The sequence below is a fragment of the Rhinopithecus bieti genome, unplaced genomic scaffold (assembly GCF_001698545.2).
Source record: "Rhinopithecus bieti isolate Rb0 unplaced genomic scaffold, ASM169854v2 scaffold_22, whole genome shotgun sequence".
NCBI lineage: Eukaryota > Metazoa > Chordata > Mammalia > Primates > Cercopithecidae > Rhinopithecus > Rhinopithecus bieti.
The window spans coordinates 1,665,724-1,691,122 of NW_016803136.1; the positions used below are offsets into that span (position 1 = coordinate 1,665,724).

The 25,399-nt window shown below is 44.2% G+C and overlaps 1 protein-coding gene across 1 annotated transcript in view; it reads left to right on the forward strand.

The window, feature by feature from the left end:
• The window catches only part of RPA1 (replication protein A1), a 62,736-nt gene that overhangs the window by 10,982 nt on the left and 26,355 nt on the right, over positions 1–25,399 (forward strand). Inside the window, exons 2-6 of the mRNA XM_017866876.1 lie at positions 618–668; positions 1,718–1,796; positions 2,647–2,755; positions 9,521–9,609; positions 24,492–24,584. Of these exons, the coding sequence (XP_017722365.1) occupies positions 618–668; positions 1,718–1,796; positions 2,647–2,755; positions 9,521–9,609; positions 24,492–24,584 (421 nt within the window). The remainder of the gene's footprint in view (positions 1–617; positions 669–1,717; positions 1,797–2,646; positions 2,756–9,520; positions 9,610–24,491; positions 24,585–25,399) is intronic.

Below are 25,399 nucleotides of genomic sequence, written 5' to 3' on the forward strand. Positions count from 1 at the left end.
AAAAAAAAAAAAAAAAAAATGACTTGGAAAGAAAATCTTGTCTTTTCTATTTTCTGAAATAATTTATGCAAGTTTTTGTTTGTTTGTTTGTTCTTAAATGTTAGAATTCACCAGTAAAGCCATCTGGACCTAGAGTGTTCTCTTTTGGAATATTTAGAACTATAAATTCAATTTCTTTAATAGATACAGAGCTACATAGATTTTCTTTTGTATCAGTTTTGATAATTTGTATTTTTCGAGAGGTTTATCCAGTTTATCTTGGTTGTTTTATAAAGTTGTTCCTAACATTCCCTTATTATCTCTTTAATATATATAGAATTTATTTATCTAATTCCCTGTTAATGAGTACTAGAGGGAAATGACTGTGCCGTTATGAATAATGAATACATACGTGATACCGGTGTTAGAGATGTACTGTGTTTCCTTGTTGTAAAACACGTGTCTCCCTCTTACCATTTTATGGTTTGTCCAGAGTGATAAACTAGACGTTTCAGCTGACAGGCTCTGAATAGGCTACAATCTTATCTGTATATTCCAAATACGAACCATAAAAACATGTCATTTTCTTCTTGCTTTGAGTGCATATCTCACGCAAACCTGTGTTTTTACTCCCTCAGGCCATCATGCAGCAGGGGGAGACGTCCATGAAGCCCATCCTCCAAGTCATCGTAAGTACCTGTGTGTGTTCCTTGTCAACTTCATTAGAGTCAGCTCATTATAAATTACATCCGATGAAGGACAGACAGATTTGTCCACTTTCGGAAATTCCCCGCCTTGTCACAAAAAATAGGCCAGTCTACCTTGTACCCCTGAAAGGAGCCAGGCTTTTTGAAAATATTACTGCGTGAGCTGCCAAGTTCTACTGTCTTTGGAGGTTCCGATTGAAGGCTTTGCCTCTCTTCCTCCTCACCGTTGATAGGTGACTGTGGTGCACCTTGCCTTTCTGCCCTTGGGTTTGTCTCGTTCACATCAGCCTTTTACATGACTTCCAGAAATACATCTAATATGAACTTGTCTCCTTAACATTCTTCAGTTAACACATCATTTATTTAAGGGGTTCTCGAACCTCAGTGGGAGTTTCGAAAAATAGAAGCAGAATGCGGGCTCACGCCTGCCGGTTTTCAGTCAGCCAGTCTGATGGGTCTCTGCTGCAGCGCAGTAGCTGTGGGTCAGTGTGGCCTCTGTGTGCAGATTTCACTTCCTTTGGAAACCTGCCTCTGCTGTCTCTCAGGTGGGGATAAAGGTCTCGGCTCTGCCACCTGATCATGGGCACATGTCACTTAGGTCTCTGTGCCTCCATCTCCCCGTCTCCACCCCAGTTGTTAGCCCCTTCAGGACAAGGATACTTTTTGTTCATTTTATATTTTTAGCACATTTGCTACACAGCACCTTGTGTATATTGGGTGCCTCATTATTTATTTATTTATTTATTTTGGTGATTGATTTTCAGCCAGATTTGAGTCAGGAGTGAGAATTCAAGAGTACAGGCAGCTCGTTTTATTTCCCTCTCTGTTGTGTTTAATAATGTTAGTGGAGAGGTTAGTGGGAAAATCATCAAATCCAATTTTCTTTTACTTGGATTTAGATGTCAAGAGAATGGGCAAACAGTTCAGTTTGTGTTGAACTAATGGCAAACTCACTCTCCTGCCGCTTCGGTTTACTTATCCCTGGGGACGGGGCAGACAACCTGGCTAATAAATCAAGTTTTCTATCCTAGAACATCCGTCCCATTACTACGGGGAATAGTCCGCCGCGTTATCGACTGCTTATGAGTGATGGATTGAACACTTTGTCCTGTGAGTATGGCGTATCCATCTAGAAATATGTGAGTATTTAAATAATAGAATCACACCCAGCCCTTTGGTTGCCATAATTTGGGGGCATTCATGAAGTCCATACTTGCTTGGCTGTGTACTTCATTCAGACAGAATTACAGCTGTCAGCATTCTAACGATAGACTAGAGGTAGTGGAAAGCTGCCACTTGGCTTAATTAATTTTCTCTGATTAATTTCCCTAAGGATGATATTGATTAGTGAGCGTGATGGGTTAGCTGCCCTATACTTTCCTGTTTTGGGGTTTTATTTCTGTGTCGGAAGCTATAGAGGGGAGAAAGGAGAGAATTTTTAAATGATTTTGACCACGTTAGCAAATTCACACATTTAAGAGGAGCAGCAAATGTTTAACAGCAAAATATACAGTTTTTCACTGTGTAGAGTCTGACTAGTTTTCATTTCAGGAACATATTTAAGGCATTTTTCTTTTTTTTTCTTTTTTTTTTTTTGAGACGGAGTCTTGCGCTGTTGCCCAGGCTGGAGTGCAGTGGCATGATCTCCACTCACTGCTAGCTCCGCCTCCTGGGTTCACACCGTTCTCCTGCCTCAGCCTCCCGAGTAGCGCCCGCCACTGTGCCCGGCTAATTTTTGTATTTTTTTAGTAGAGACAGGGTTTCATCGTGTTCGCCAGGATGGTCTCGATATCCTGACCTGGTAATCCGCCCATCTCGGCCTCCCAAAGTGCTGTCATTACAGGCGTGAGCCACCACGCCCTGCCTAAGGCATTTTTCTTTGCTAGCACAGGTATGAGTAACTTTCAGGTTCTTAAGACTGCAGGATTTTGGAGGCTAAAGAAATCTCTGTGCTTTTCAGCTTTCATGCTGGCAACACAGTTGAACCCCCTTGTGGAGCAAGAACGACTGTCCAGCAACTGTGTTTGCCAGATTCACCGATTTATCGTGAACACTCTGAGAGACGGAAGGTATGTGGTGTGGTTTTTTCCTGTCTTACTGTATTGTAGAATGGGAACAAATTTAAGAGCAAAAAAGGCAATAGTGAGTTTTCAGCTAAGAATTTAACAGCTGTTCAGTTAAGAACTCAGGTAGCTAGCACATGGCACCCAAGGAAGAGGAACATGGAAACAAGTCAGAAATTTCAGAGCAGAAGATTAAAGTAGAATGCAGAAATCTTGTTATTTCTAATTTCTTCAGAAGCAGTGCTTTTAGGATTTCCCCCAAAAGTATCTTATCTTTTTTGTTTGTTTTTGGTAGAAACGGGGTTTTGCCATGTTGCCCAGGCTGGTCTCGAACTCCTGAACTTAGGCAATCTGCCCACCTCAGCCTCCCAAAGTGCTGGGATTACAGGTGCGAGCCACCTCGCTCGGCCTCAAAAGTATATTTTAATGAAAAGAGGTCCCTTATTTTACAGCAGAAAACAATAATTATTTTGTAATGCTGCTTTTGTGTGTGTGTGTGTGTGTGTGTGTGTGTGTGTGTGTGCAATCTTGGATCTCTTATATTAAATGCTGTATTTAGCCAATATAGAATATGTTGAACCACGTGTGGTGGCTCATGCCTGTAATCCCAGCACTTTGGGGGGCTAAGGTGGGAGTGTTGCTTGAGGTCAGGAGTTTGAGACCAGCCTGGGTGACATAGCCAGACCCTGTCTCTACAAAAAAAAAAAAAAAAAAGTTACCTAAATTAGCGAGATGTGGTGGCACATGCTACAGTCCTAGCTACATGGGAGGCTGAAGTGGGAGGATTCCCTAACCCCAGGAGTTTGAGACGGCAGTGAGCGGTGATTGCACCACTATACTCCAGCCTGGGCAACAGAGCAAGAGACTATCTCTAAAAAAAAAAAAAATTTTTGAAAAAGGAATATGTTTTACATCGACAAGTTGCTGCATGCTGGAGATACAATGATGAACAGAACTGTTATTCTCATTGCCAAAAAATGACTTATTTTGGGCAAGGTGCAGTGGCTCACACCTGTCGTCCCAACACTTTGGGAGACCAGGTAGGGAGGATCACTTGAGCCCAGGAGTTTGTGACCAGCCCAGACAATATGGTGAGACCTTGTCTCTATGAAAAAAAATAAAAGTTAGCCGGGCGTAGTGGCAGGTGCCTGTGGTCCCAGCTACTCGGAAGGCTGAGGAGAGAGAATGGCCTGAACCCTGAGAGGTGAAGGCTGTGGTTAGCTGAGATCGTGCCACTGCATTCCAGGCTGGGCAGTAGAGTAAGATCCTGTCTCCAAAAAAGTCCAAAACAACAACCACCACCACCACCAAAATAAAAAACAATCAACAATACTAAAAGGTTTAAGTAATTAGTTTTTAAAAATTGGGTTACACTGGTTTTAGGACTCCTAATTTTCTCCAGCTGTTCTTTTTTCCTGCCTCTTTAGGTTGGTTGGATTTCGCTCAAGAACTTTTTTCTGGACGGGCTCTTTAATGCCATATTCCGCATTATCAGCCTGTTGGTCTTTCTACTGGATGACAACTTGCCTGGCTGTCTATTCTTAGGTTCTGTGACTTTACCCTCAGAATTTTGTCTTCTGGCATTGAGTGTTGATCTGGAGAAGTCTTAAGGGCAGCCTGGTTTGATTTCTTCCCTTGTAGAAAGCTTTGCTTTTTTTTTTTCTTGAGGCCTCACTCTGGTTGCCCAGGCAGGAGTGCAGTGGCACCATCAGGGCTCATTGCAGCCTTGACCTCCCAGGTTCAGGTGATTCTCCCACCTCAACCTCCCAAGTAGCTGGGACTACAGGCACTCACCACCATGGCCAGCTAATAAGCTTTGCTTTTTCTACCTATATTCCTGAAGATTTTTTTTCTTTATATCTCAACTTCAGTACTTAACCAGGCTATGCCTCAATGTCAGTTGCACAGATTCTTTTTTTTTCTGGTATGTGATATGCTCGTTCAGTCTGCAGATTCAATTCTTTTCAAGCAAGTTTTTCTGTGTGTTATTCCTTAATGTTGTTTTCTATTTCATTTACTGAGTTCTAGTTTTTACATATGTTGTAGATAACTTTGACCTCCATATAGGTCTTTAGTTTAACCTTTTTTCTAATGGATGCATTGGCTTGCCTCAAGGTTTTCCAACATAATAGTACTGTTTTTAGCCTTCTCTTTTCTGCTCCTCCATCTTTATAAATTATGAGATGTATGATAGTATTGATTTTGTTCTGTTTTTTCTTAGCTGTTCAAGCTCCCTTTTCTTCTTCATCTCCTGTTTTAGCTCATCGTTTGGCTCTTCATTGGTCGAATGTGTACAGTCGTACTATTTTGCAGATCGCTTTGGAGGAGTGCTTGCTCCTTTTCTTGGCTCGCACTTTCTTCTAGAGTGGGTTCTTTAATTGTCTCTGCCTCCCTGTTCCTTTCACTCGGAAGCATTGTTGTGTGTTGTGTGGTTGCTTTGTGATCCCTTTTTATTTTGTTCATGCTTCACGTGGACAGTCCTGTCCCGACTTGGCATTTGCTCTGACATAGTCTAGGCGAGGTACACGTTGCCAGCCTTCTCACGTGGGACCTTTTGTCTTCCAGTCCAGGCCACCTTGGGTGCTTGCGTGGTGCTTTCCAGCCACTCTAATGTCCTCCAGGGCGTGGTCGCGGGAGAGGGTGGAAGCGTTGCTGGGATGGGGTGCAGTCCTTGCTGGGAAACTCTTCACAGCTCACTCTCTCCAGTCACGGAGACAGCTCCGCTCCCCTGGGCTTTGCCTGACTGCACTGCCTCCGCTTGGAGGCTTGCCTCGTGTTCTTTCGTACCTCTGCCAAGAGGCTGTGTATGACTGGGTGTATTTACTCCATGCTTTTTTGGTGATCATCTAGGTTTATTCTAAACAGGACTTTAGCAGTTGTCCTTGTACTTTACGTGTTTATGCTTTTATTTCTGAATAACAGATTATTAGAATTTGTATTGTGGGGTCAAAGGACACCTATGGAGAGTGTATCCATTATACTCATAAATGTTATATAAGAGTATCTATTGACCGGGTGCGGGGGCTCACGCCTGTAATCCCAGCACTGTGGGAGGCTGAGGCGGGCAGATCGCAAGGTCATGAGATCGAGACCATCCTGGCCAACATGGTGAAACCCCATCTCTACTAAAAATACAGAAATTAACTGGGCGTGTGGCGGGCGCCTGTAATCCCAGCTACTCGGGAGGCTGAGGCAGGAGAATCGCTTGAACCTGGGAGATGGAGGTTGCAGTGAGCCGAGATTGCCCCATTGCACTCCAGCCTGGGTGACAGAGCAAGACCCCATCTCAAAAAAAAAAAAAAAGAACCTATTTCTGAATAGACAAATTCATAAAAACAAATTCAATGATTGGTTCTCAGGGATGGTAGAGTGTGGAGTGACTGTCATTGTACACGTGGTTTCTTTTGGGGATGACCACAACGTTCTCAAGTTAGGGAGTGGTGATGCTTGCATAACTGCGGAATGCAAAACTCCTGGGATTATCCTCTCTGAAAGGGTGAATTCATTATGGTATGCGAGTGATATCTCAATAAACTTGTTATTTAAAAAGAAGTGTTTGGCATTAAATTTGTCAACATAATTGTGTATTAATAATATTTTAAAAAATAATTATCAACCAGGCACGGTGGCTCACGCCTGTAATCCCAGCACTTTGGGAGGCTGAGGCAGGCGGATCACCTGAGGTCAAGAGTTTGACACCAGCCTGGTCAACATGGTGAAACCCTGTCTCTACTAAAATACAAAATTAGCCGGGTGTGGTGGCAGGTGCCTGTAATCTCAGCTACTCGGGAGGCTGAGGCAGGAGAATCACTTGAACCTGAGAGGTGGAGGTTGCAGTGAGTTGAGATCGCCCCACTGCACTCCAGCCTGCGCGACAGAGCAAGACTGTGTCTCAAAAAAAAAAAAAAAAAAAGATTGCCTAATACTCAACTCTTGTTTCTTCCTTGCGATAAATCCTGCCTTAAGAAAATAATCCTAGACTGGGCTGGTGGCTCACGCCTGTAATCCCAGCACTTTAGGAGGCTGAGGCAGGTGGATGACCTGAGGTGGGGAGTTCGAGACCAGCCTGGCCAACATGGTGAAACCCCTGTCTCTACTAAAAATACAAAAATTAGCCAGGTGTGGTGGCAGATGCCTATAATCCCAGCTACTCAGGAGGCTGAGGCAGGAAAATCGCTTGAACCTGGGAGGCAGAGGTTGCAGTGAGCTGAGATTGTGCCATTGCACTGCAGCCTGGGCGACAGAGTGAGATTCTTTCTCAAAGAATAATAATAATAATCCTCTTAGCTTGCTAATTTTCTTTCTGTTTTTATTTTTTAAAATCTTTTTTCTGGAAAATTTTAAACATCTACAAAAATAGACAATACACAGTAGTTTGATGAGTCCCCATATAGCCCTCATTCAGCTCCAAATTGTCACCTGTTGTCCACTTTTGCTTTATCTCCATCCTTGCAACGTCCAACTCTCCTCTGTAATTTCGAAGTAAATCTCAGACATCATATTATTTCATCCATAAATATTTTAGTATATATTTTTGAAAGATAAGACCTCTTAAAAAGACACTATCCCATTTCACACCTAAAATAACAAATACCCTGTCAGTGTTGCATTTCCAACTTGTGCGTGTGTGCGTGCGTGTACGTGTGTGCGTGTGCGCGTGGGCCTGCACAATCTATATGAATCAGAATCCAAAACAAGGTTCCCGTGACAGTAGATTGACGGTCTGTTAAGTCTCTCTGAATCTGTAGGCTCTGCCTCTACCTTTTTTCTCCTTTACTGTTTATTTGCTGAAGAAACCAGGTCATTCATCCTTCACCTCATGCAGTTTCCCCCAGTCTGGATTTGGCTGATTGCATCCCTGTAAAGTCGCTTAATGTGTCCTTGTCATCTGTATTCTCTGTAAGTTGATATTGGTGTCTTCTTTTAATATGCTGCTAGATTCATCTTGCTGATATTTTATTTAGGATTTGTGGGATATCGCAGGATGAAATTAGTTTTGGTTTTGTGTGTGTGTTTCGTCTTAGGTTTTAGTATTAGAGTCATACTGAATGATTCATAAACCTTCTATTTTTATATGTTCTGGAGTGATTTGTATAATTTTGGAAAGTAGTTAAATATCTGCCACTAAGTATCTATCAGATAGTTATTACAGGGAATCTAGATACCATTTTCAGGAACAGATAATTTCAAGCTTATCTTATTGAAACTCTGATGTGAAGCCTGATAAGGGTTTCAAACACACCGATTGATTGTATGTAAAAATCCAGAACCAGCAGTCAGACCATTTGAAGTGTAAAATGTGATGAAACCGGGTAGATTATTGCCTGAGTATTGCTCTAGGCCAGTTTCTTCATCTCCATGGCCACTAACCTCTTTCAGGCCTCTGTCATTTTGTCTCTTCTCTTGGGCTCCCTGCCTCCAATTGGGTTCCCATTAAATTCCTTCTTCGAGTTTCAGTTCTTTTTAAAATGCAGACGTTGTGATGTGCTCATCAAGTATGTATTGAGCAACAACTGCGGGCCATTTGCTTCATTAAGCACTGGAGGGATACCTGTCTTTATTGACAGGACAGTCCAGTAGGCGAGAAAGAGAATAACAAAATAACCACTAATGAACATATAATTAAGATGGAGCAGAGTGTTCTGAAGGAAAGGAACTGTGGCTGTAGGAAAGACTAGAACAAAGCAACCTGATCTCAACTAGAGATTAAGGAAGCGTCTCTTGAAGTGATGTTTGAGATGAGAGCTAAAAAACGAGTATTAGATGAGGCAAAATGACAAAGAACACACCACCACCATCTCAGCAGCACGGACAAAGGCCTTCTGGCAAGAGGGACTGTCGCAGATGGCAACACTGAAAGGAAACAGGAAGGGCAGAGGGCAAAAGGCAGAGGGCAAGGCAGCCCCATGGATGCACTGGAGGGGGTTTAGCAAGGCCCGGCCAGGCAAGCCATGGCACAAGTTTTTCTTTTTGGCCTAAGGTCATTGGGAAGTTATCACAAGGTTTCAATCAGAGTTAAAATCAAAGAACTGTTAAGTTCTTAAAAATGGGTCATAATTACATTTTAAAAAATACTTGTTGTCATAATTGGGTTTCACTGAGAAAAAGTCATTGTTTAGATATGTGTTTCTGAAAACAGGTCATCTCTTTTTTTTTTTTTTTTTTTTTTTTTTGAGACGGAATCTCGCTCTGTCCCCCAGGCTGGAGTGCAGTGGCCGGATCTCAGCTCACTGCAAGTTCCGCCTCCCGGGTTCACGCCGTTCTCCTGCCTCAACCTCCCGAGTAGCTGGGACTACAGGCGCCCGCCACCTCGCCCGGCTAGTTTTTTTGTATTTTTTAGTAGAGACGGGGTTTCACCGTGTTAGCCAGGATGGTCTCGATCTCCTGACCTCGTGATCCGCCCGTCTCGGCCTCCCAAAGTGCTGGGATTACAGGTTTGAGCCACCGCGCCCGGCCAGGTCATCTCTTTTTATGCCATATATTCTCATGTTTAGTCATCTAAATTCTTACCGTGTCAGTTGCTCCTTGAAGATACAGTACGTAGCAAGAACACTGCATTTTAATTAAGGAACTAGACGGGAAATGAAAACCCTGCAATCTAGAAAAGGCTTGATCATGACGCAGTGAAAGATTAAGAGAAATATTTATGTAAACGGATGACAAAGGGAAAACAGTTTTATCAAAATGATCATCAGGGAAAGCGTTTTGAGTAGCTTATCATTTGAACGGAATTTATTTTTCTAACCTGTTTCTGTTTGTCTGCTTTTGCAGGAGAGTAGTTATTTTGATGGAATTAGAAGTTTTGAAGTCCGCTGAAGCAGTTGGAGTAAAGATTGGCAATCCAGTGCCCTATAATGAAGGTAAAATGCTTTGGCGTAGGTTGTAGCACTCAATTGAATACCTCTTTCTATAGTCGGAATTCTACCTGTTGGATTCAGTTTGACTTGTTAGTGTTAATAAAATGATAGTGATTCTGGGGTCTAGGAACCAGGTTATTCTGTCAGGCTTTTTCAGTTCTAAAGAAACGATGTATGAAGAAAGGGCACAATTAGAAAGCAGTGGACAAATGGGCTGGGTGCGCGGTGGCTCACACCTGTAATCCCAGCACTTTGGGAGGCCAAAGCAGGTGGGTCACTTGAGGTCAGGAGTTCGAGACCAGTCTGGCCAGCATGGCAAAACCCCATCTCTACTAAAAATACAAAAAGTAGCCAGGCATAGTGGCCCGCACCTGTAATCTCAGCTACTCAGGAGGCTGAGGCAGGGGAATTGCTTGAACCCAGGAGGCGGAGGTTTCAGTGAGCCGAGATCGTGCCACTGCGCTCTAGCCTGGGCGACAGAGCGAGACTGTGTCTAAAAAAAAAAAAGAAAGTAATGGACAAAGATTCAGTTATACTAGACTAAAAAAAAAATCTAGGATATTATAGGGTATCTGTAATATTAATGAGAAACGTGTTTTCCTAAGATTTATCTTATGCACACTTTTGTTTTGTTTTTTGTTTTGTTTGTTTGTTTGTTTTTTGAGACGGAGTCTCGCTGTGTCGCCCAGGCTGGAGTGCAGTGGCCGGATCTCAGCTCACTGCAAGCTCCGCCTCCTGGGTTTATGCCATTCTCCTGCCTCAGCCTCCCGAGTAGCTGGGACTACAGGCGCCCACCTCGCCCGGCTAGTTTTTTGTATTTTTTAGTAGAGACGGGGTTTCACCGTGTTAGCCAGGATGGTCTCGATCTCCTGACCTTGTGATCCGCCCGCCTTGGCCTCCCAAAGTGCTGGGATTACAGGCATGAGCCACCACACCTGGCACACTTTTGTTTTTAAAAAGTGTGAAGCATGCAGTCTATACTCCTGTGATAGCACTCACCGCACTGATAGCTTTTAGAATTATCCCTGTTTACTGCTAAGCCGTGAGTAAACTATGTGAAGGTAGAGATCATGTTTGTTCTAGTGCCTAACTTGAGGCTGGCCTTTAGTAAGTATTTGTTGAAACAAGTTGAATATATAACATTATTTTACTGTGATTATCTCTTGATGATGAAATTACTAATGATTTAATTTTCTCATCAAAATGTATAGAAAAGCACAATGAAATCAGAAAAAAAAGTCCATTTTTTCTTTGCGTCCTAAAAGAAGCTGAAAAAAAAAAATCATTACTTTAGACAAGAGACGATTCTAGAGAAAGGCAAAAAAAATCTTCAAATCACTGGCCCTATTAAAGGAAAAGATTGTTTGCCCTTACACGAAGTCAAAAAATAAAGTAAAAGCCTCACTTTATACCAAAATAAATTTGAGATGTATCTTTTCAAGTTAGAAAATGAAACCATCAAAATCAAAAGAAGAGGCTGCACAAAGAATAATTCACAGTGAATATTTGTTTAAATTGAAATTTTAAAATTACGTATTAAAAATAGGAAAGCAGGCATGGTGCCTCACACCCGTAATCCCTGCACTTTAGGAGGCCGAAATGGAAGAATTGCTTTGAGTCCAGGAGGATGAGACCAGTCTGGGCAACACAGGAAGACCCCATACCTACAATAATTTTTAAAAAACTTAGCCAGGTGTGGTGGCTCACACCTGTAGTCTCAGCTACTTGGGAGGATGAGATGGGGAGATTGCTTGAGCCTGGGAGGTTGAGGCTGCAGTGAGCTGTGGTCGCACCGCTGCCCTCCAGCCTGGGGACACAGCAAGTGTCTGCTATACCCCACTGCAAAAAATTAAAAGTATGTCAACTTAAACTAGGATAAAATATTTGCAACTGATAGCATTGACAAAGGGTTACTATCCTTACTATTTATTGAATTTTTTGCATATTAAGGAATAAAGTACTTCATTAGCAGCAGGCATTGGAGAAAAATAGATTGTTCACTATAGAAGGAAAACAGATGGCTGATACATTAGAAAACATCTTCAGCCTTGCTTGTTATCTTTGTCTTGTTCCTGATCTCAGGGAGAAAGCATTCAGACTTTCACCATGAAATATCATGTTAGCTGTAGGGTTTTTTTTTTTTTTTTGAGACGGAGTCTCGCTCTGTCGCCCAGGCTGGAGTGCAGTGGCCGGATCTCTGCTCACTGCAAGCTCCGCCTCCTGGGTTCACGTCATTCTCCTGCCTCAGCCTGCCGAGTAGCTGGGACTACAGGCGCCCGGCACCTCGTCTGGCTAGTTTTTTGTATTTTTTTTTAGTAGAGACGGGGTTTCACCGTGTTAGCCAGGATGGTCTCGATCGCCTGACCTCGTGATCCGCCTGTCTCGGCCTCCCAAAGTGCTGGGATTACAGGCTTGAGCCACTGCACCCGGCCTTATTTATTTATTTTTGAGATGGTGACTCACTCTTTCACCCAGGCTGGAGTGCGGTAACTTGATCTTGGCTCACTGCAATCTCCACCTCCCAGGTTCAAGCGATTCTCCTGCCTCAGCCTCCCAAGTAGCTAGGACTACTGGTGCCCACCACCATGCCAGCTAATTATTATATTTTCAGTAAAGACAGGGTTTCACCATATTGGCCAGGCTGGTCTCGAACTTCTGACCTCAGGTGATCCACCCACCTCGGTCTCCCAAGGTGCTGGGATTACAGGTGTGACCCACCGTGCCCAGCCTTGAGTCTTATTTTATGTACAGATTATGGTCTCTTTTGGTAAATTCTGTGTGTACTTGAAAAGAAGATGTATTCTGTTGTTGGGCAGTCTTATAAATGTCAATTAAGTTGAGTTGTAAATTGTGTTATTCAGTTTTTCTATATCCTTACTGTTTTTCTGTTTACTTGTTCTGTCAGTTACTGAGAGGGACATTGAAATCTCTAACTGTAATAATTATAAGTTTCTCTCTCTCTCCTTGCAGTTCTATTAGTTTTTGCTTCATGTATTTCGAAGCTCTATTATTAAATATCTATATAATTTAGAATTCTTGTGTCCACTTGAAGAGTTGACTCTTATCATTATGAAATGACTTTATCCCAAAGTTCTGTGCTTTGAAGTCTGCTTTGATATTAGCATAGCCACTTTGGCATTTTTTTTTTTTTTTTTTCCTCGTAGAGAGAACATCTTGCTCTGTTGCCCAGGCTGGAGTACAGTGGTACATTCACGGCCCAGTGCAGCCTCAACGCCCTGGGCTCAAGCAATCCTCCCACCTCCGCCTCCTAAGTAGCTGGGACTACAGGCATGTGCCAACAGGCCCAGCTAATTTTATTTAATTTTTGTTTTTATTTATTTATTTATTTTTGAGACAAAGTCTCACTCTTTTGCCAGGCTGGAGTGCAGTGGCGCGATCTCAGCTCACTGCAACCTCTGCCTCCCAGGTTCAAGTGATTGTCCTGCTTCAGCCTCCTGAGTAGCTGGGGCTACAGGCATGCACCGCCACGCTCAGCTAATTTTTGTATTTTTAGTAGAGATGGGGTTTCACCATGTTGGCCAGGATGGTCTCTATCTCTTGACCTCATGATCCACCCACCTCAGTCTCCCAAAGTGCTGGGATTACAGGTGTGAGCCACCGCGCCCGGCCTAATTTTATTTTTTGTGGACATGGAGTCCTGCCATGTTGCAGGACTGGTCTTGAATTCCTGACCTCCAGCAATCCTCCTGCCTCAGCCTCCCAAGTAGCTGGGACTGCAGGCTACATTGGTAGTCTGGGAGGTGGAGTACTGGGCCTGCCTGGACTGGGACTACAGTGCCACCATGCCCAACTCATTACTTTTATTTTTATTTGTAGGGACGGGGTCTAACTTTGTTGCCCAGGCTGGTCTCAAACTGCTGGCCTCAGTCCTCCCGCCATAGCCTCTCGAAAGGCTGAATTACACGCCTAAGCTACCTTGCCTGGCCATTGTGTATACTTTCTGTTGCTAGCCAGTCAAATTCACTCATCGTTTCTCAGACAATGCCTCATCTGCTGTCAATCCCATTGAGTGTATTTTTCTTCTCAAATAGTGTAATTTTCATCCCTAGAAGCTCGATTTTGGGTCTTTTAAAATCTCTTCTCCATCTCTGCTTAATTTTGGGGACATACAGAGCACAAAGACGATATTTGTCTTAAGGTCCTTGTCTGCGGATTCTGATGTCTGTGTAAGGTCCGGGTTTGTTTCCATCAGTTGATCCCGGCCTCTCCCATCACGGATCCTATTTTCCGGCTTCTTTTCATGCCTGGCCCTCGGACTGAATGCCTCGGACGAATGATGTTGGGATTCGGACCTTGTTGGGTGCTGCAAACTTTTGTAATCCTCTAATGATTCTTGAGCTTTTTCCAGGGATACAGTTAACTTGGAGACAGTTTGATCTTTTGGTGTGTTGCTTTTAAGATTTATTAGGTGGAATCAGAGAGCTGCATTTAGTCTAGGCGTAGTTATTCCCAATACTGAATCAAGACCTGACAGGCTGTTCTACTTCATGCTCCATGAATATGAATTTTTCCCGTCTGACTGGTAGAAACAAGTACGATTTCAAGCTTGCTATAGACACAGGCATGGCTCCCTCTGGCCTTCTCAGATGGTTCTCACCCTGGCCTCAGATAGTGTCCACACACACAAGGGCCAACCAGTACTCTGCTGACTACCCAGGAAACCTGCCACCCATCTCTGGAGTTCTCTGTGTACAGCCCTCTCTTCTCTGCTCCTCTGTCCGGCCAGCTAGACGGTGATCTCCCCAGACTCTTGGCCCCCATCTCTGCACCTCGGGTTCTGGCAGGCCCCCTAAGCCCTCGAGGCACTGAGCTGGTGCAGACTCACTCACTGTCTTTCCCATGCACAGCAGTCGCTGCCCTTCATTGCTTAGTGTCTCGTGTCTTGAAAACCGTGTGTTTCAGATATTTTCTCCTTTTTTGGTGGGGGGAGGGGGTTATTTTAGGTATTAGGGTAAACCTGGTCTCTGTTGCTCCATCATGTCCCGTACATAGTTTTGAAAGTTGAATATTTTTGCAAGGTGTGTCCTTAAAAACAAAACAGCATTCTCCTGGCTCACTTTTCTTTGGCCTCTGACTCCTGTCTGGAGACAGTGTGTTTCAGATCTACAGCTGTTTCATCTCTCTTTGTCTCCATATTTCTTTCTTTTTTCTTTTTTTTTGAGACGGAGTCTCGCTCTGTCGCCCGGGCTGGAGTGCAGTGGCCAGATCTCAGCTCACTGCAAGCTCCGCCTCCCGGGTTCACGCCGTTCTCCTGCCTCAGCCTCCCGAGTAGCTGGGACTACAGGCGCCTGCCACCTCGCCCGGCTAGTTTTTTGTATTTTTTTTTTTTTAGTAGAGACAGGGTTTCACCATGTTAGCCAGGGTGGTCTCGATCTCCTGACCTTGTGATCCGCCCATCGCGGCCTCCCAAAGTGCTGGGATTACAGGCTTGAGCCACCGCGCCCGACCTCTTTTTTTCTTTTTTAAGTCTTGCTCTGTCACCCAGGCTGGAGTCCAGTGGCGTGATCTCAGCTCACTGCAACCTCCGCCTTGTGGACTCAAGCAATCCTCCTTGCCTCAGCCTCCTCAGTAGCTGGGATTACAGGTGTGCACCACCGCTCCGCTCCCTGCTAATTTTTGTTTGTTTGTTTGTAGCGATGGAGTCTCGCTGTGTTGCGAGACTCAAACTCCTGGTCTCAAACTCCTGGGCTCAAGCAATCCGCCCACTTCAGCCTCCCAAAGTGCCAGGATTACAGGTGTGAGCCACCGTGCCCAGCTTAGCATGTAGCTCTCTTATACTTCCCTTGTCCCTGCTGTCCACATGGAAGAAGTAGTTGTTAATATCAGATTAGATCAAAATTAATTAATTAATTAATTTATTTATTTATTTGAGATAGAGTCTTGCTTTGTTGTCCAGGCTGGAGTGCAGTGGCATGATCTGGGCTCACTGCAACCTCTGCCTCCCAGGTTCAAGTGATTCTCCTGCCTCAGGCTCCCGAGTAGCTGGGATTACAGGTGCCCGCCACCATGCCCGGCTAATTTTTGTATTTTTAGTAGAGATGAGGTTTCACCATGTTGGCCAGGCTAGTCTCGAACTCCTGACCTCAGGTGATCTACCCGCCTTGGCCTCCCAAAGTGCTAGGGTTACAGGCATGAGCCACCGCGCCCGGTCAAAATTTATGTATTTACTTATTTGGAGACAGGGTCTTGCTTTGTCATCCAGGCTGGAGTGCAGTGGCTCAAACACGGTTCACTGTAGCCTCGACCTCCCAGGCTCAAGCAATCTTCCCACCTCAACTTTCCCAGTAGCTGGGAGTGTGAACTACCACACCCAACTAATTTATTTTATTTTATTTTATTATTTTTTTTTTTTTGGGATGGAGTCTCACCCTGTCACCTAAACTGGAGTGCGATGGCACTATCTTGGCTCGCTGCAGCCTCCACCTCCTGACTTCAAGTGATTCTCCCACCTCAGCTTCCTGAGTAGGTAGGGTTACAGGTGCCCACTACCACACCTGGCTAATTTTTTGTATTTTTAGTAGAGACGGCGTTTCACCGTGTTGGCCAGGCTGGTCTCGAACTCCTGACCTCACGTGAGCCACCACGCCCAGCCCCAACTAATTTTCATATTTTTTGTAGAGACAGTTTTGTCATGTTGCCCAGGCTGATCTTGAGCTCCTGAGCTCAGGTAATCCGCCCGCCTGTCTCCCAGTGTGCTGGGATTACCAACGTGAGCCCCTGCATGGGGCCAACATCAAAATTTAAATGGCCGGTTAGATTTTAGTTTTTCTGTGAAACATATCTTGCTTTGTTAAAAATTTAAAGTTTTCAAAACATACCTGTAGAAGGCATCAAATGGTTGTTATGTTTTCAGATTGATGTTTTGAGTAAGCAGAACAACGTCATTTTACTGTTTTACTAATCAGCCAATTTTTGAACTAAATCTGAGGTCACTAAGAGATGATGGTCAGTCATGAATATTTGGAAAAACATTTGTGATATAATTTATAGAAAAGACATGTTCAGAGTGTATCGAATAATTTTAATAACATCACTCATTAAATACATATATTAACTAACTATAACTGTGACACTGAAAATATAAAATTGACTTTAAGCTGATCTGCATCAAGAAGCTGGAAGATGGTCGTGTGGCTTGTCTGAAATCTTCTAGTGTCTTTATCTCCTCTTTCCCAAGTGATTTCTCAGTAGGAAGCTATGTTTGAACTCAGAGAAGGAGCCGTTTCTTAAAAATTAAAACTGTCTCTTTGCTGCTCCCAATAGACGGAGGTGCTTAGCTGGTTCCCACTGAAGCACACTAATTCACCGTCTTGATTTAAACTTACCAATATATGCGGGGCACAGTGGCCCATGCCTGTAATCCCAGCACTTTGGGAGGCTGAGGCGGGCAAATCACCTGAGGTCGGGAGTTCAAGAACAGCCTGACCAACATGGAGAAACTCCCTCTGTACTGAAATACAAAGTTAGCCGGGCATGATGGCAGGTGCCTGTAATCCCAGCACTTTGGGAGGCTGAGGCGGGCAAATCACCTGAGATCAGGAGTTTGAGACTAGCCTGGCCAACATGGTGAAACCTCATCTCTACTAAAAATACAAAAATTTAGCTGAGCAAGGTGGCGTGTGCCTATAGTCCCAGCTACTTGGGAGGCTGAGGCAGGAGAATCGCTTGAACCTGGGACTCGGAAGTTGCAGTGACCTGAGATGGCACCATTGTACTCCAGCCTGGGCAACAGGATTGAAACTGCGTCTCAACAATAAATAAATAAAAATAACCTTAGCAACATGGTTCTTCAGTTTGTCTATAACTAACTTTTATATTAGTAGGGTTTTCGCTTTAGGATAAATGGAATTGAATTGAACCCAGTAACTCTTACGCTGGAGACAAACTGCATCCTGTCTTCGTTTTCCTACCTGGAAGTGAGTCCTGGCCTTTGCCTAAGTGAAATAATGGAAAAGAAAGGAAAGTTGGAGAGTCTCAGGTCTGGACCTTAGCTGTGAATTCAGCACAATCACAGAATGTTGAGATAGAGGAAACTATTTTAGAGATCAGTTGATCAGTTTTTAATTATTAAATAAAAGCGTGAATGAGGCAGTGAAGTAACTTACCCAGGGTCACACAGTGGGGTGCTACAAGAAATGCGAATGAACATTTATCATTTCCCAGTGAGAACAATTTCCATTGTGCCCAGAGCTTCAAAGATTAACCTTCATACCAAAGTTTTTGCCTACTTGAAAATTGTATTTAAGTACATAGATCGTGTGAGTGAGTCTATTGCAGGAATGTTATATACATAATTGAAATTATCTCTATTTCACATTTATATATTTGTCCATTAAAACTTGCATAATTAAAGAAATGTAAAATATAATTGAGATAATCAGACATCTGTTTTCTTTAATAAACTTTACTCTTGAATAGATAATATGGTTAAATGATTTCAAAAAGATAACGTACTTAACATGACTTCAAGTCACAGCTACCGAATTGTGTGTTCAGAAGAGTCTCACTCCTACCCCTGCCGCCGCTCCGCCCACTGCTGCACTCTAGAGGTAGAGTTTTAGCGGTTTCTTTTTATCCTTCAGGCGTTTCTTCATGAGAATGTAACCAAATACAAATACATATTCTCGTTCTGTACTCCACTTTGCCTCCACAAAAGGCAACATTCCGTGTACACTATCTTGTCTTTTTATCCTGCTTTTATTTATTTGTTATTTTAATAGAGACGAGACCTCACTATGCTCTTCAGGCTGGTCTCAAACTCCTAGGCTCAAGCGATTCTCCCACTTCAGCCTCCCAAAGTGCTAGGATTACAGGTGTGAGCACTGCACCCAGCCATATCCTGTTTTTTAAAAATTTTCTGGCCAAGTGCGGTGGCCCCCGCCTGTAATCCCAACACTTTGGTAGGCCAGGCTGGGCAGATTGCTTGAGCTCAGTTCACGACCAGCCTGGGCAACATGGTGAAACCCTGTGTCTACCAAAAATACAAAAAATTAGCCAGGTGTGGCGGTGCACACCTGCAGCCCCAGCCACCCGGGTGACTGAGGTGAGAGGATCACTTGAGCCTGGGAGGCGGAGGCTGCAGTGAGCCAGGGTCGTGCTGCTGTGCTCCAACCTGGGTGACAGAGTGAGACTCCATCTCAAAAACAAAAAAAGAAAAGTTTTTTTTTTTTTTGGCCTAGAGGTATTTCCATATACTTGTATATGCTTAGAGATCTTTTTTTTTTTGAGACAGAGTGTCTGTCACCCAGGGTGGAGTGCAATGGCTCGATCTCAGCTCTGCCTTTTGGGTTCAAGCAGTTCTCCTGTCTCAGCTTCCCTAGCAGCTGGGATCACAGGTGCCTGCCACCATGCCTGGCTAATTTTTTTATATTTTTAGTAGAGATGGGGTTTCACCCTGGTGGCCAGGCTGGTGTCGAACTCCTGACTTCAAGTGATCTGCCCACCTCTGCCTCCCAAAGTGCTGGAATTACAGGCGTGAGTCACCACACCCAGCCACAGTTTTAGTTTTTACACTGAAATTATTCATGCTGCTTCTGTCTTACACTGTTGTGAGTTCTTGATTTATAGTGTTTTGGGCTTCATTTTCACACAACTTGGAATGTACAGGGTTTCTCTGTTCCCTGGTTTCACTGAAGATGTCGTTTGTAATGAGGGATGTGCCTACGTGAGCTGGTATTCGTTCCTATGACTATTGGTTTTTAGAAGTGGGAAGATGTAGGGCTAGGCCATCACTATGCTCCTTCCAGAGATGGAACCTGCTAGATATTAATTTTTATTTACACAAATTGTAATTTGATCCTTTAAATTGGAGAGGTAATCGGGTAAGTAAAGTTCTAAATTATTAAATCAACACATCAGTTTTGTTTTGCAGTAGTAATGTTTTGTTAAAATGAGCGAATTGGTTATCATATTCTCAGCTTTTAGGAAGGTAGGCTAAGACAAAGCAACGCTTAGCATTTTTCTGAAACCTTTGGATGCAGTCAGGACAAGAGAGAGGTGACTGTGCCCAGCTTTATCACCTCTGGCCAGGTTTCTAGTGTTTTTTGTTTGTGTGTGCTCTATTTAATTGATTGCTTTGGACATTTTCTGTTTTGGGGGCAAAAGCCCAGTGAAGATGGGCTGGGCTCAGTGACCAGTGGCTCATACCTTCAATACCTACACTTTGGGAGGCCAAGGCAAGAGGATCGCTGGAGGCCAGGAGTTCAAGACTGGCCTGGGCAACATAGTGAGACCCTGTCTCCACAAAAAAACAAACAAAAAAAAATTAGGCAGGCATGATAGCACGCTCCTCTAGTCCTGGCTCCTCGGGAAGCTGAGGTGGGAGGATCCCTTGAGCCCAGGAGGTCAAGGCTGTAGTGCTCTGTATTCATACCAGTGTATTCCAGCCTGGGTGACAGATGGAGACCCTGTCTCAAAAAATAAAAATAAAAAAAAAAGAAGAGAGATGATGAAAGGATTGAAGGATACTTATTGCTTAGTCAGAAATATAGGGCTGTGGGCCGGGTGCAGTGGCTGACACCTGTAATCCCCAGCACTGTGGGAGGTCGAGGCGGGAGGATCAGCTGAGCCCAGGAGTTCAAGATCAGCCTGGGTAGCTGTAGACACAAAAGTAGTCTCTACAAAAAAAATACAAAAAATAAGCCAGGCATGATCTTGTGTAACTGTAGTTCCACCTACTGGGGAGGCTGAGTGGGGGGATTGCTTGAGGCCAGGAGGTCAAGGCCTGTAGTGAGCCATGATCATGCCACTGCACTCCAGCCTGGGCATCAGAGCAATACCCTGTCTGAAGGGGGCGGGGGGGGAAAGAAAAAGAAAAGAAACACAGGGCTATGGGAGAATACTCCTTTATTTCCTTTCTCCAGTGTCTGTCAAAGCTCAGAGGGATGAGAAGATTGCTGTTCAGGATTACTTACTCTCGAATCTCATCGTAACCAGAGCAGTGAGCCAGTGCGGGAATAGCTTTCCTGTAGTGACTTCTACCTCACAGGGCATTTCACAGCAGTGCTTTCTCCTCTGCTGGGAAAGGAAGCACAGTCTGTACTAGCGGGTAGAGAACTAAAGTTCATTTTGTATTCTCCCAGCACCTAATCCAGAACTTGTGCCTTGTGAGGTGACCAGTACAGTTACTTAAGTGTAGCCCACAAATAGGCAGGAATTCCAAAATGTGCATTGAAATTGTCTTAGTCGGGCACAGTGGCTCACTCCTGTAATCCCAGCACTTTGGGAAGCCGAGGCTGGCGGATCACCTGAGGTCAGGAGTTCGAGACCAGCCTGGACAACATGGTGAAACCCTGTCTCTACTAAAAATACGAAAATTAGCCAGGCGTGGCAGGCGCCTGTAATCCCAGCTGCTCAGGAGGCTGAGGCAGGAGAATCACTTGAACCTGGGAGGCGGAGGTTGCAGTGAGCTGTGATCTCGCCACTGCACTCCAGCCTGGGGAATAAGAGTGAGACTTACCATAATGTTGACCTGTCTTATTGGAATGGTTTGATTTGCAGGTGACACAAAGCAGAAGATGTATCAGAAGTTAAGTCTCTGCATTACTGCTTTGGGGTGTAATTTAATTTTGGAAGGATTTTACTTAGCCGTAGACTGAATTTTCTCGGTCTTGTGGCCCGCTGCTGTGCTGCCATGCATTCCCTGGAAGGTAGCTTTTGCTGTGTAGAATGCACTGAATTCTTGCCGTCCATTTGGCTCTGGGCCGTCTCTCGTCTCTTGTGCCAGATTTGCACATCTGGTCCAGAGCAGGAGTTAAGGATTGGCTCTAGTAAGTGGATTAGTAGCTTTTCCTAATTACCAGATCTCATAACTAGAGTTGCGGCTGCCAGAATTGGTTGTTCACAGTTCACAATTACCAAGATGATGATGAAGTACATGGATCTAGTCATAAAAGGCTCAGTTCAGGATGATGTCCTGCTTCCCAGCTGTGCGATTTGAGCAAGTTACGTGGTTCCTCTAACCCAGCGTTCTCATCTGTTAGAGGGTATGATAATAGTGTCTACATCACAGGGCTGGCAGGCACTGTAGGAATGCACGTACCTGCATTCTCCTGAATGCGGTACCTGAAGCAGGGTAAGCACTCAAAAAAGGGTAGCTATTATTCGTACATATTATAGGGCTTGATTGGAGACTGGTTAAATATGCTGTGCTTCATTGAATCTCAGAATCCAGTGATCACAAGACTGTACCGTTATCTTATGTACTACTAAAAGGAGGTGATGTTCAGACATTAATTTACATGAAAAAAATGTGGATCTTAGAATAGGTAAACTAAGGTAAGTCACATTTTTAAAAGTTGTGGTAAAATATACCTAACGTGAAATTTACATTTGACCTTTTTTTTTTTTTTGAGACGGAGTCTCGCTCTGTCGCCCAGGCTGGAGTGCAGTGGCTGGATCTCAGCTCACTGCAACCTCCGCCTCCCGGGTTTACACCATTTTCCTGCCTCAGCCTCCCGAGTAGCTGGGACTACAGGCGCCGCCACCACACCTGGCTAGTTTTTTGTATTTTTTAGTAGAGATGGGGTTTCACCATGTTAGCCAGGATAGTCTCGATCTCCTGACGTCATGATCCGCCCATCTCGGCCTCCCAAAGTGCTGGGATTACAGGCTTGAGCCACCGCGCCCGGCCCATTTGACCATTTTTAAGCATACAGTTCAGTGACATTAAGTCCATCAACATTGTTGTTGTACAGCCATCATCACCATCCATCTTCGGAACTTTTTTGTCATCCCAAACTGAAACTCTCGTGCCTACTAAACATGAGCTCTCCATTCCCCACTCCCGCCAGTCTCTGGTAACCCCTCTTCTACTTTCTGTTCCTGGGAATTTGTCTATGGTAGGTCCCTCTTACTATTTAGCTACATTTTTGTTTGAGACAGAGTCGCTCTGTCGCCCAGGCTGGAGTGCAGTGGCGCGATCTCTGCTCACTGCAAGCTCCACCTCCCGGGTTCACTCCATTGTCCTGCCTCAGCCTCCTGAGTAGCTGGGACTACAGGCGCCTGGCTAATTTTTTTGTATTTTTAGTAGAGATGGGGTTTCACCATGTTAGCCAGGAGGGGGTCTCGATCTCCTGACCTCGGATCTGCCCGCCCCGGCCTCCTAAAGTGCTGGGATGACAGGCGTGAGCCACTGCGTCCGGCCTGATTTAGCTACATTTTTATAGAAATTGAATCTGTGTGATCAGCAAGATTGGATGACCACGTCCTTTTCAACAAGGTTCTTAAACGAGCAGACATGATCTGAGGAGGGAATTTTCTAGTTTAGAAATTTTGGAGGGAGGAAGTGGGAGGGAGTGTAGCAGGGGCTTATGTATTTTTATGGTACTCTTCTATTTTTGAATGTTTACATCTTTATTCTCTTGAATATAATTCACGAAGCAGGTAAAGATACAGCTTTTGTTCTATTTCTTTCCAACCACTTAGCCCCAGTACTATTTCCTGAGCAACTCATCTTTTTCTACTGATTTTAAAAAAGGTTCACTGCAGAATTTTAGACTGTTCCTTCACGAGATGCCTCGTCAGAGAAGAGCAGTTTTCCCTTGCAATTTTATGTGACACTTTGTAAATTCAGAGATAATGGAAAAGCCAAAATGTAAACACAAAAATTTCACTGTCAATAATCAGGCTCTTTTTCTATGTAAATAAGGTCTCTCAATTCTTCTCTCCATAGGAAGAACTAAACGGTTCTATTTAACCTTTTTAATTTTATGCTAAATTTAATTTACTCTAATGGCACCACCACCTCTCATTTAGTCGTGCCAGTTAAGAGTAATATTGGCAGAAGTAAATTAAATCAGTGTGTAACGTGCCCGTTTGAGTTAGGACCTTGGAAAACGCAGCAGGAATGCAAACTCATCAGTTGGAGAAGGCAGAGACAGGGTGGCAGGTGGGAAGCCCTCCCAGCTGTGGGTACCATTTTTGTTCTTAGGGCACTCTAGGACATTTTTTTGAGTTGCCTTTGTGTGCTGCAAGTACCGTTGGTGAGCTGCCCAGGTGAGGTTGACTTCTGCCTTTTAGAGCCAATCGCTAAGGCAAAGTCAAATTCCATAAATCTGTTATTTCACAAAATGAAGTGTATTTTACAGTTTTCACATTCTTCAGCTCCATCAACATTTGTGTAAGGAGTGATGGGTAAATACATACTCTTACGGCGGCATTTCTTATTTTCTGCTTCAGACACGCTTATTTCCCCCCTTTCCTTTTAATCTGCCTGTTTCCTTGACACACCTGCTTCTGAACCCCATTGTCATCTCTCCCTGCTGTGACGGTTCACCAGCACTTCACGGTACCGGAGACTCTTTCAACTTGCGTTTTCCACCAACTGTCAGTTGCAAAATAAGGTTGCTTTGTTTGGGAGGGAGAGGTTAGAATCCTTTCTGAATGTTTCCTTTTCCTTTGAAGCAGGAGCACTTCAGAGACAATTGAACTGCTTTTAGGTTTTTCTTACCACCCAGCTTTTTCTTCTGATTGATCCTGCGGTGAACACAAGGTTCTGTTGATGACATCGATTTGTTGCTATGGAAATAGTGGTAATGTCCCAGATTCAACCCAGTGACTTTCCTGCAGGTTGTTGCAGGAGAAATGGGCAAGGCTTTAGGGGAGAACCTCATTAAAACTGAAGGCTATCAATTCTAAGCAGGTGAAAGGTAGATGGAGTCAACCTTTTGTGTAATGAAAACACAAAGTGAACCCCTAGCAGATGCACTGCGTGCCGTTGAATGTCTCAGCATGAATTCTAACCCATGGGAGGCTTTGACAAAATAATAAAATTTACCCTTTCCCAGAGCATTTCTTCCACCCCAGTTTAAATCTCTTAACCCAAATCCTTCACACTAAAATGGGCTTTCCCTTTTGGTCTTCAGGACATGGGCAGCCACAAGCAGCTCCTCCAGTGTCAGCAGGCAGCCCAGCGGCAAGCAGCAAGCCCCAGCAACAGCACGGAAGCTCGGGAGCGGGTAAGACGCCTCACGAGGGTACGCGCTGACTGTGGGCGTCAGACTTGGGAATCATGTTTTGAAATTTAATCTGGGACTAAAGGGAGTTTTCCAGATGCCATTCATTGCAGGGTTGTGTCTGGCAAAGGATAATTCTGATTCATATTTTAGAGTATGTGATTGAAAAAATGGTTAAAGATTGTCTTTTTTTTTTTTTTTTTTTGAGGTAGGATCTTGCTCTGTCACCCAGGCTGGAGTGCAGTGGTACCATCACAGCTCATTGCAGCCTTAACCTCCCAAGTTGCTGGTACTGTGGGCACATGCTGCCGTGCCTGGCTAATTTTTTTGTAGAAATGATGTCTTACTATGTTGCCCTGGCTGGTCTCAAACTCCTGGCCTCAAACAGTCCTCCGTCCTTGGCTTCCCAAAGTGCTGGGATTATAGGTGTGAGCCAGAGTGTCCAGCCAAAGATAGTCTTTTTTTTTTTTTTTTTTTTTAGACGGAGTCTCGCTCTGTCGCCCAGGCTGGAGTGCAGTGGCCGGATCTCAGCTCACTGCAAGCTCCGCCTCCCGGGTTCACGCCATTCTCCTGCCTCAGCCTCCCGAGTAGCTGGGACTACAGGCGCCCGCCACCTCGCCCAGCTAGATTTTGTGTTTTTTAGTAGAGATGGGGTCTCACCGTGTTAGCCAGGATGGTCTTGATCTCCTGACCTCGTGATCTGCCTGTCTCGGCCTCCCAAAGTGCTGGGATTACAGGCTTGAGCCACCGCGCCGGCCCAAAGATAGTCTTTTAAAGATACTTAATAGCCAGACTTTTTTTTTTTTTTTTTTTTTTTT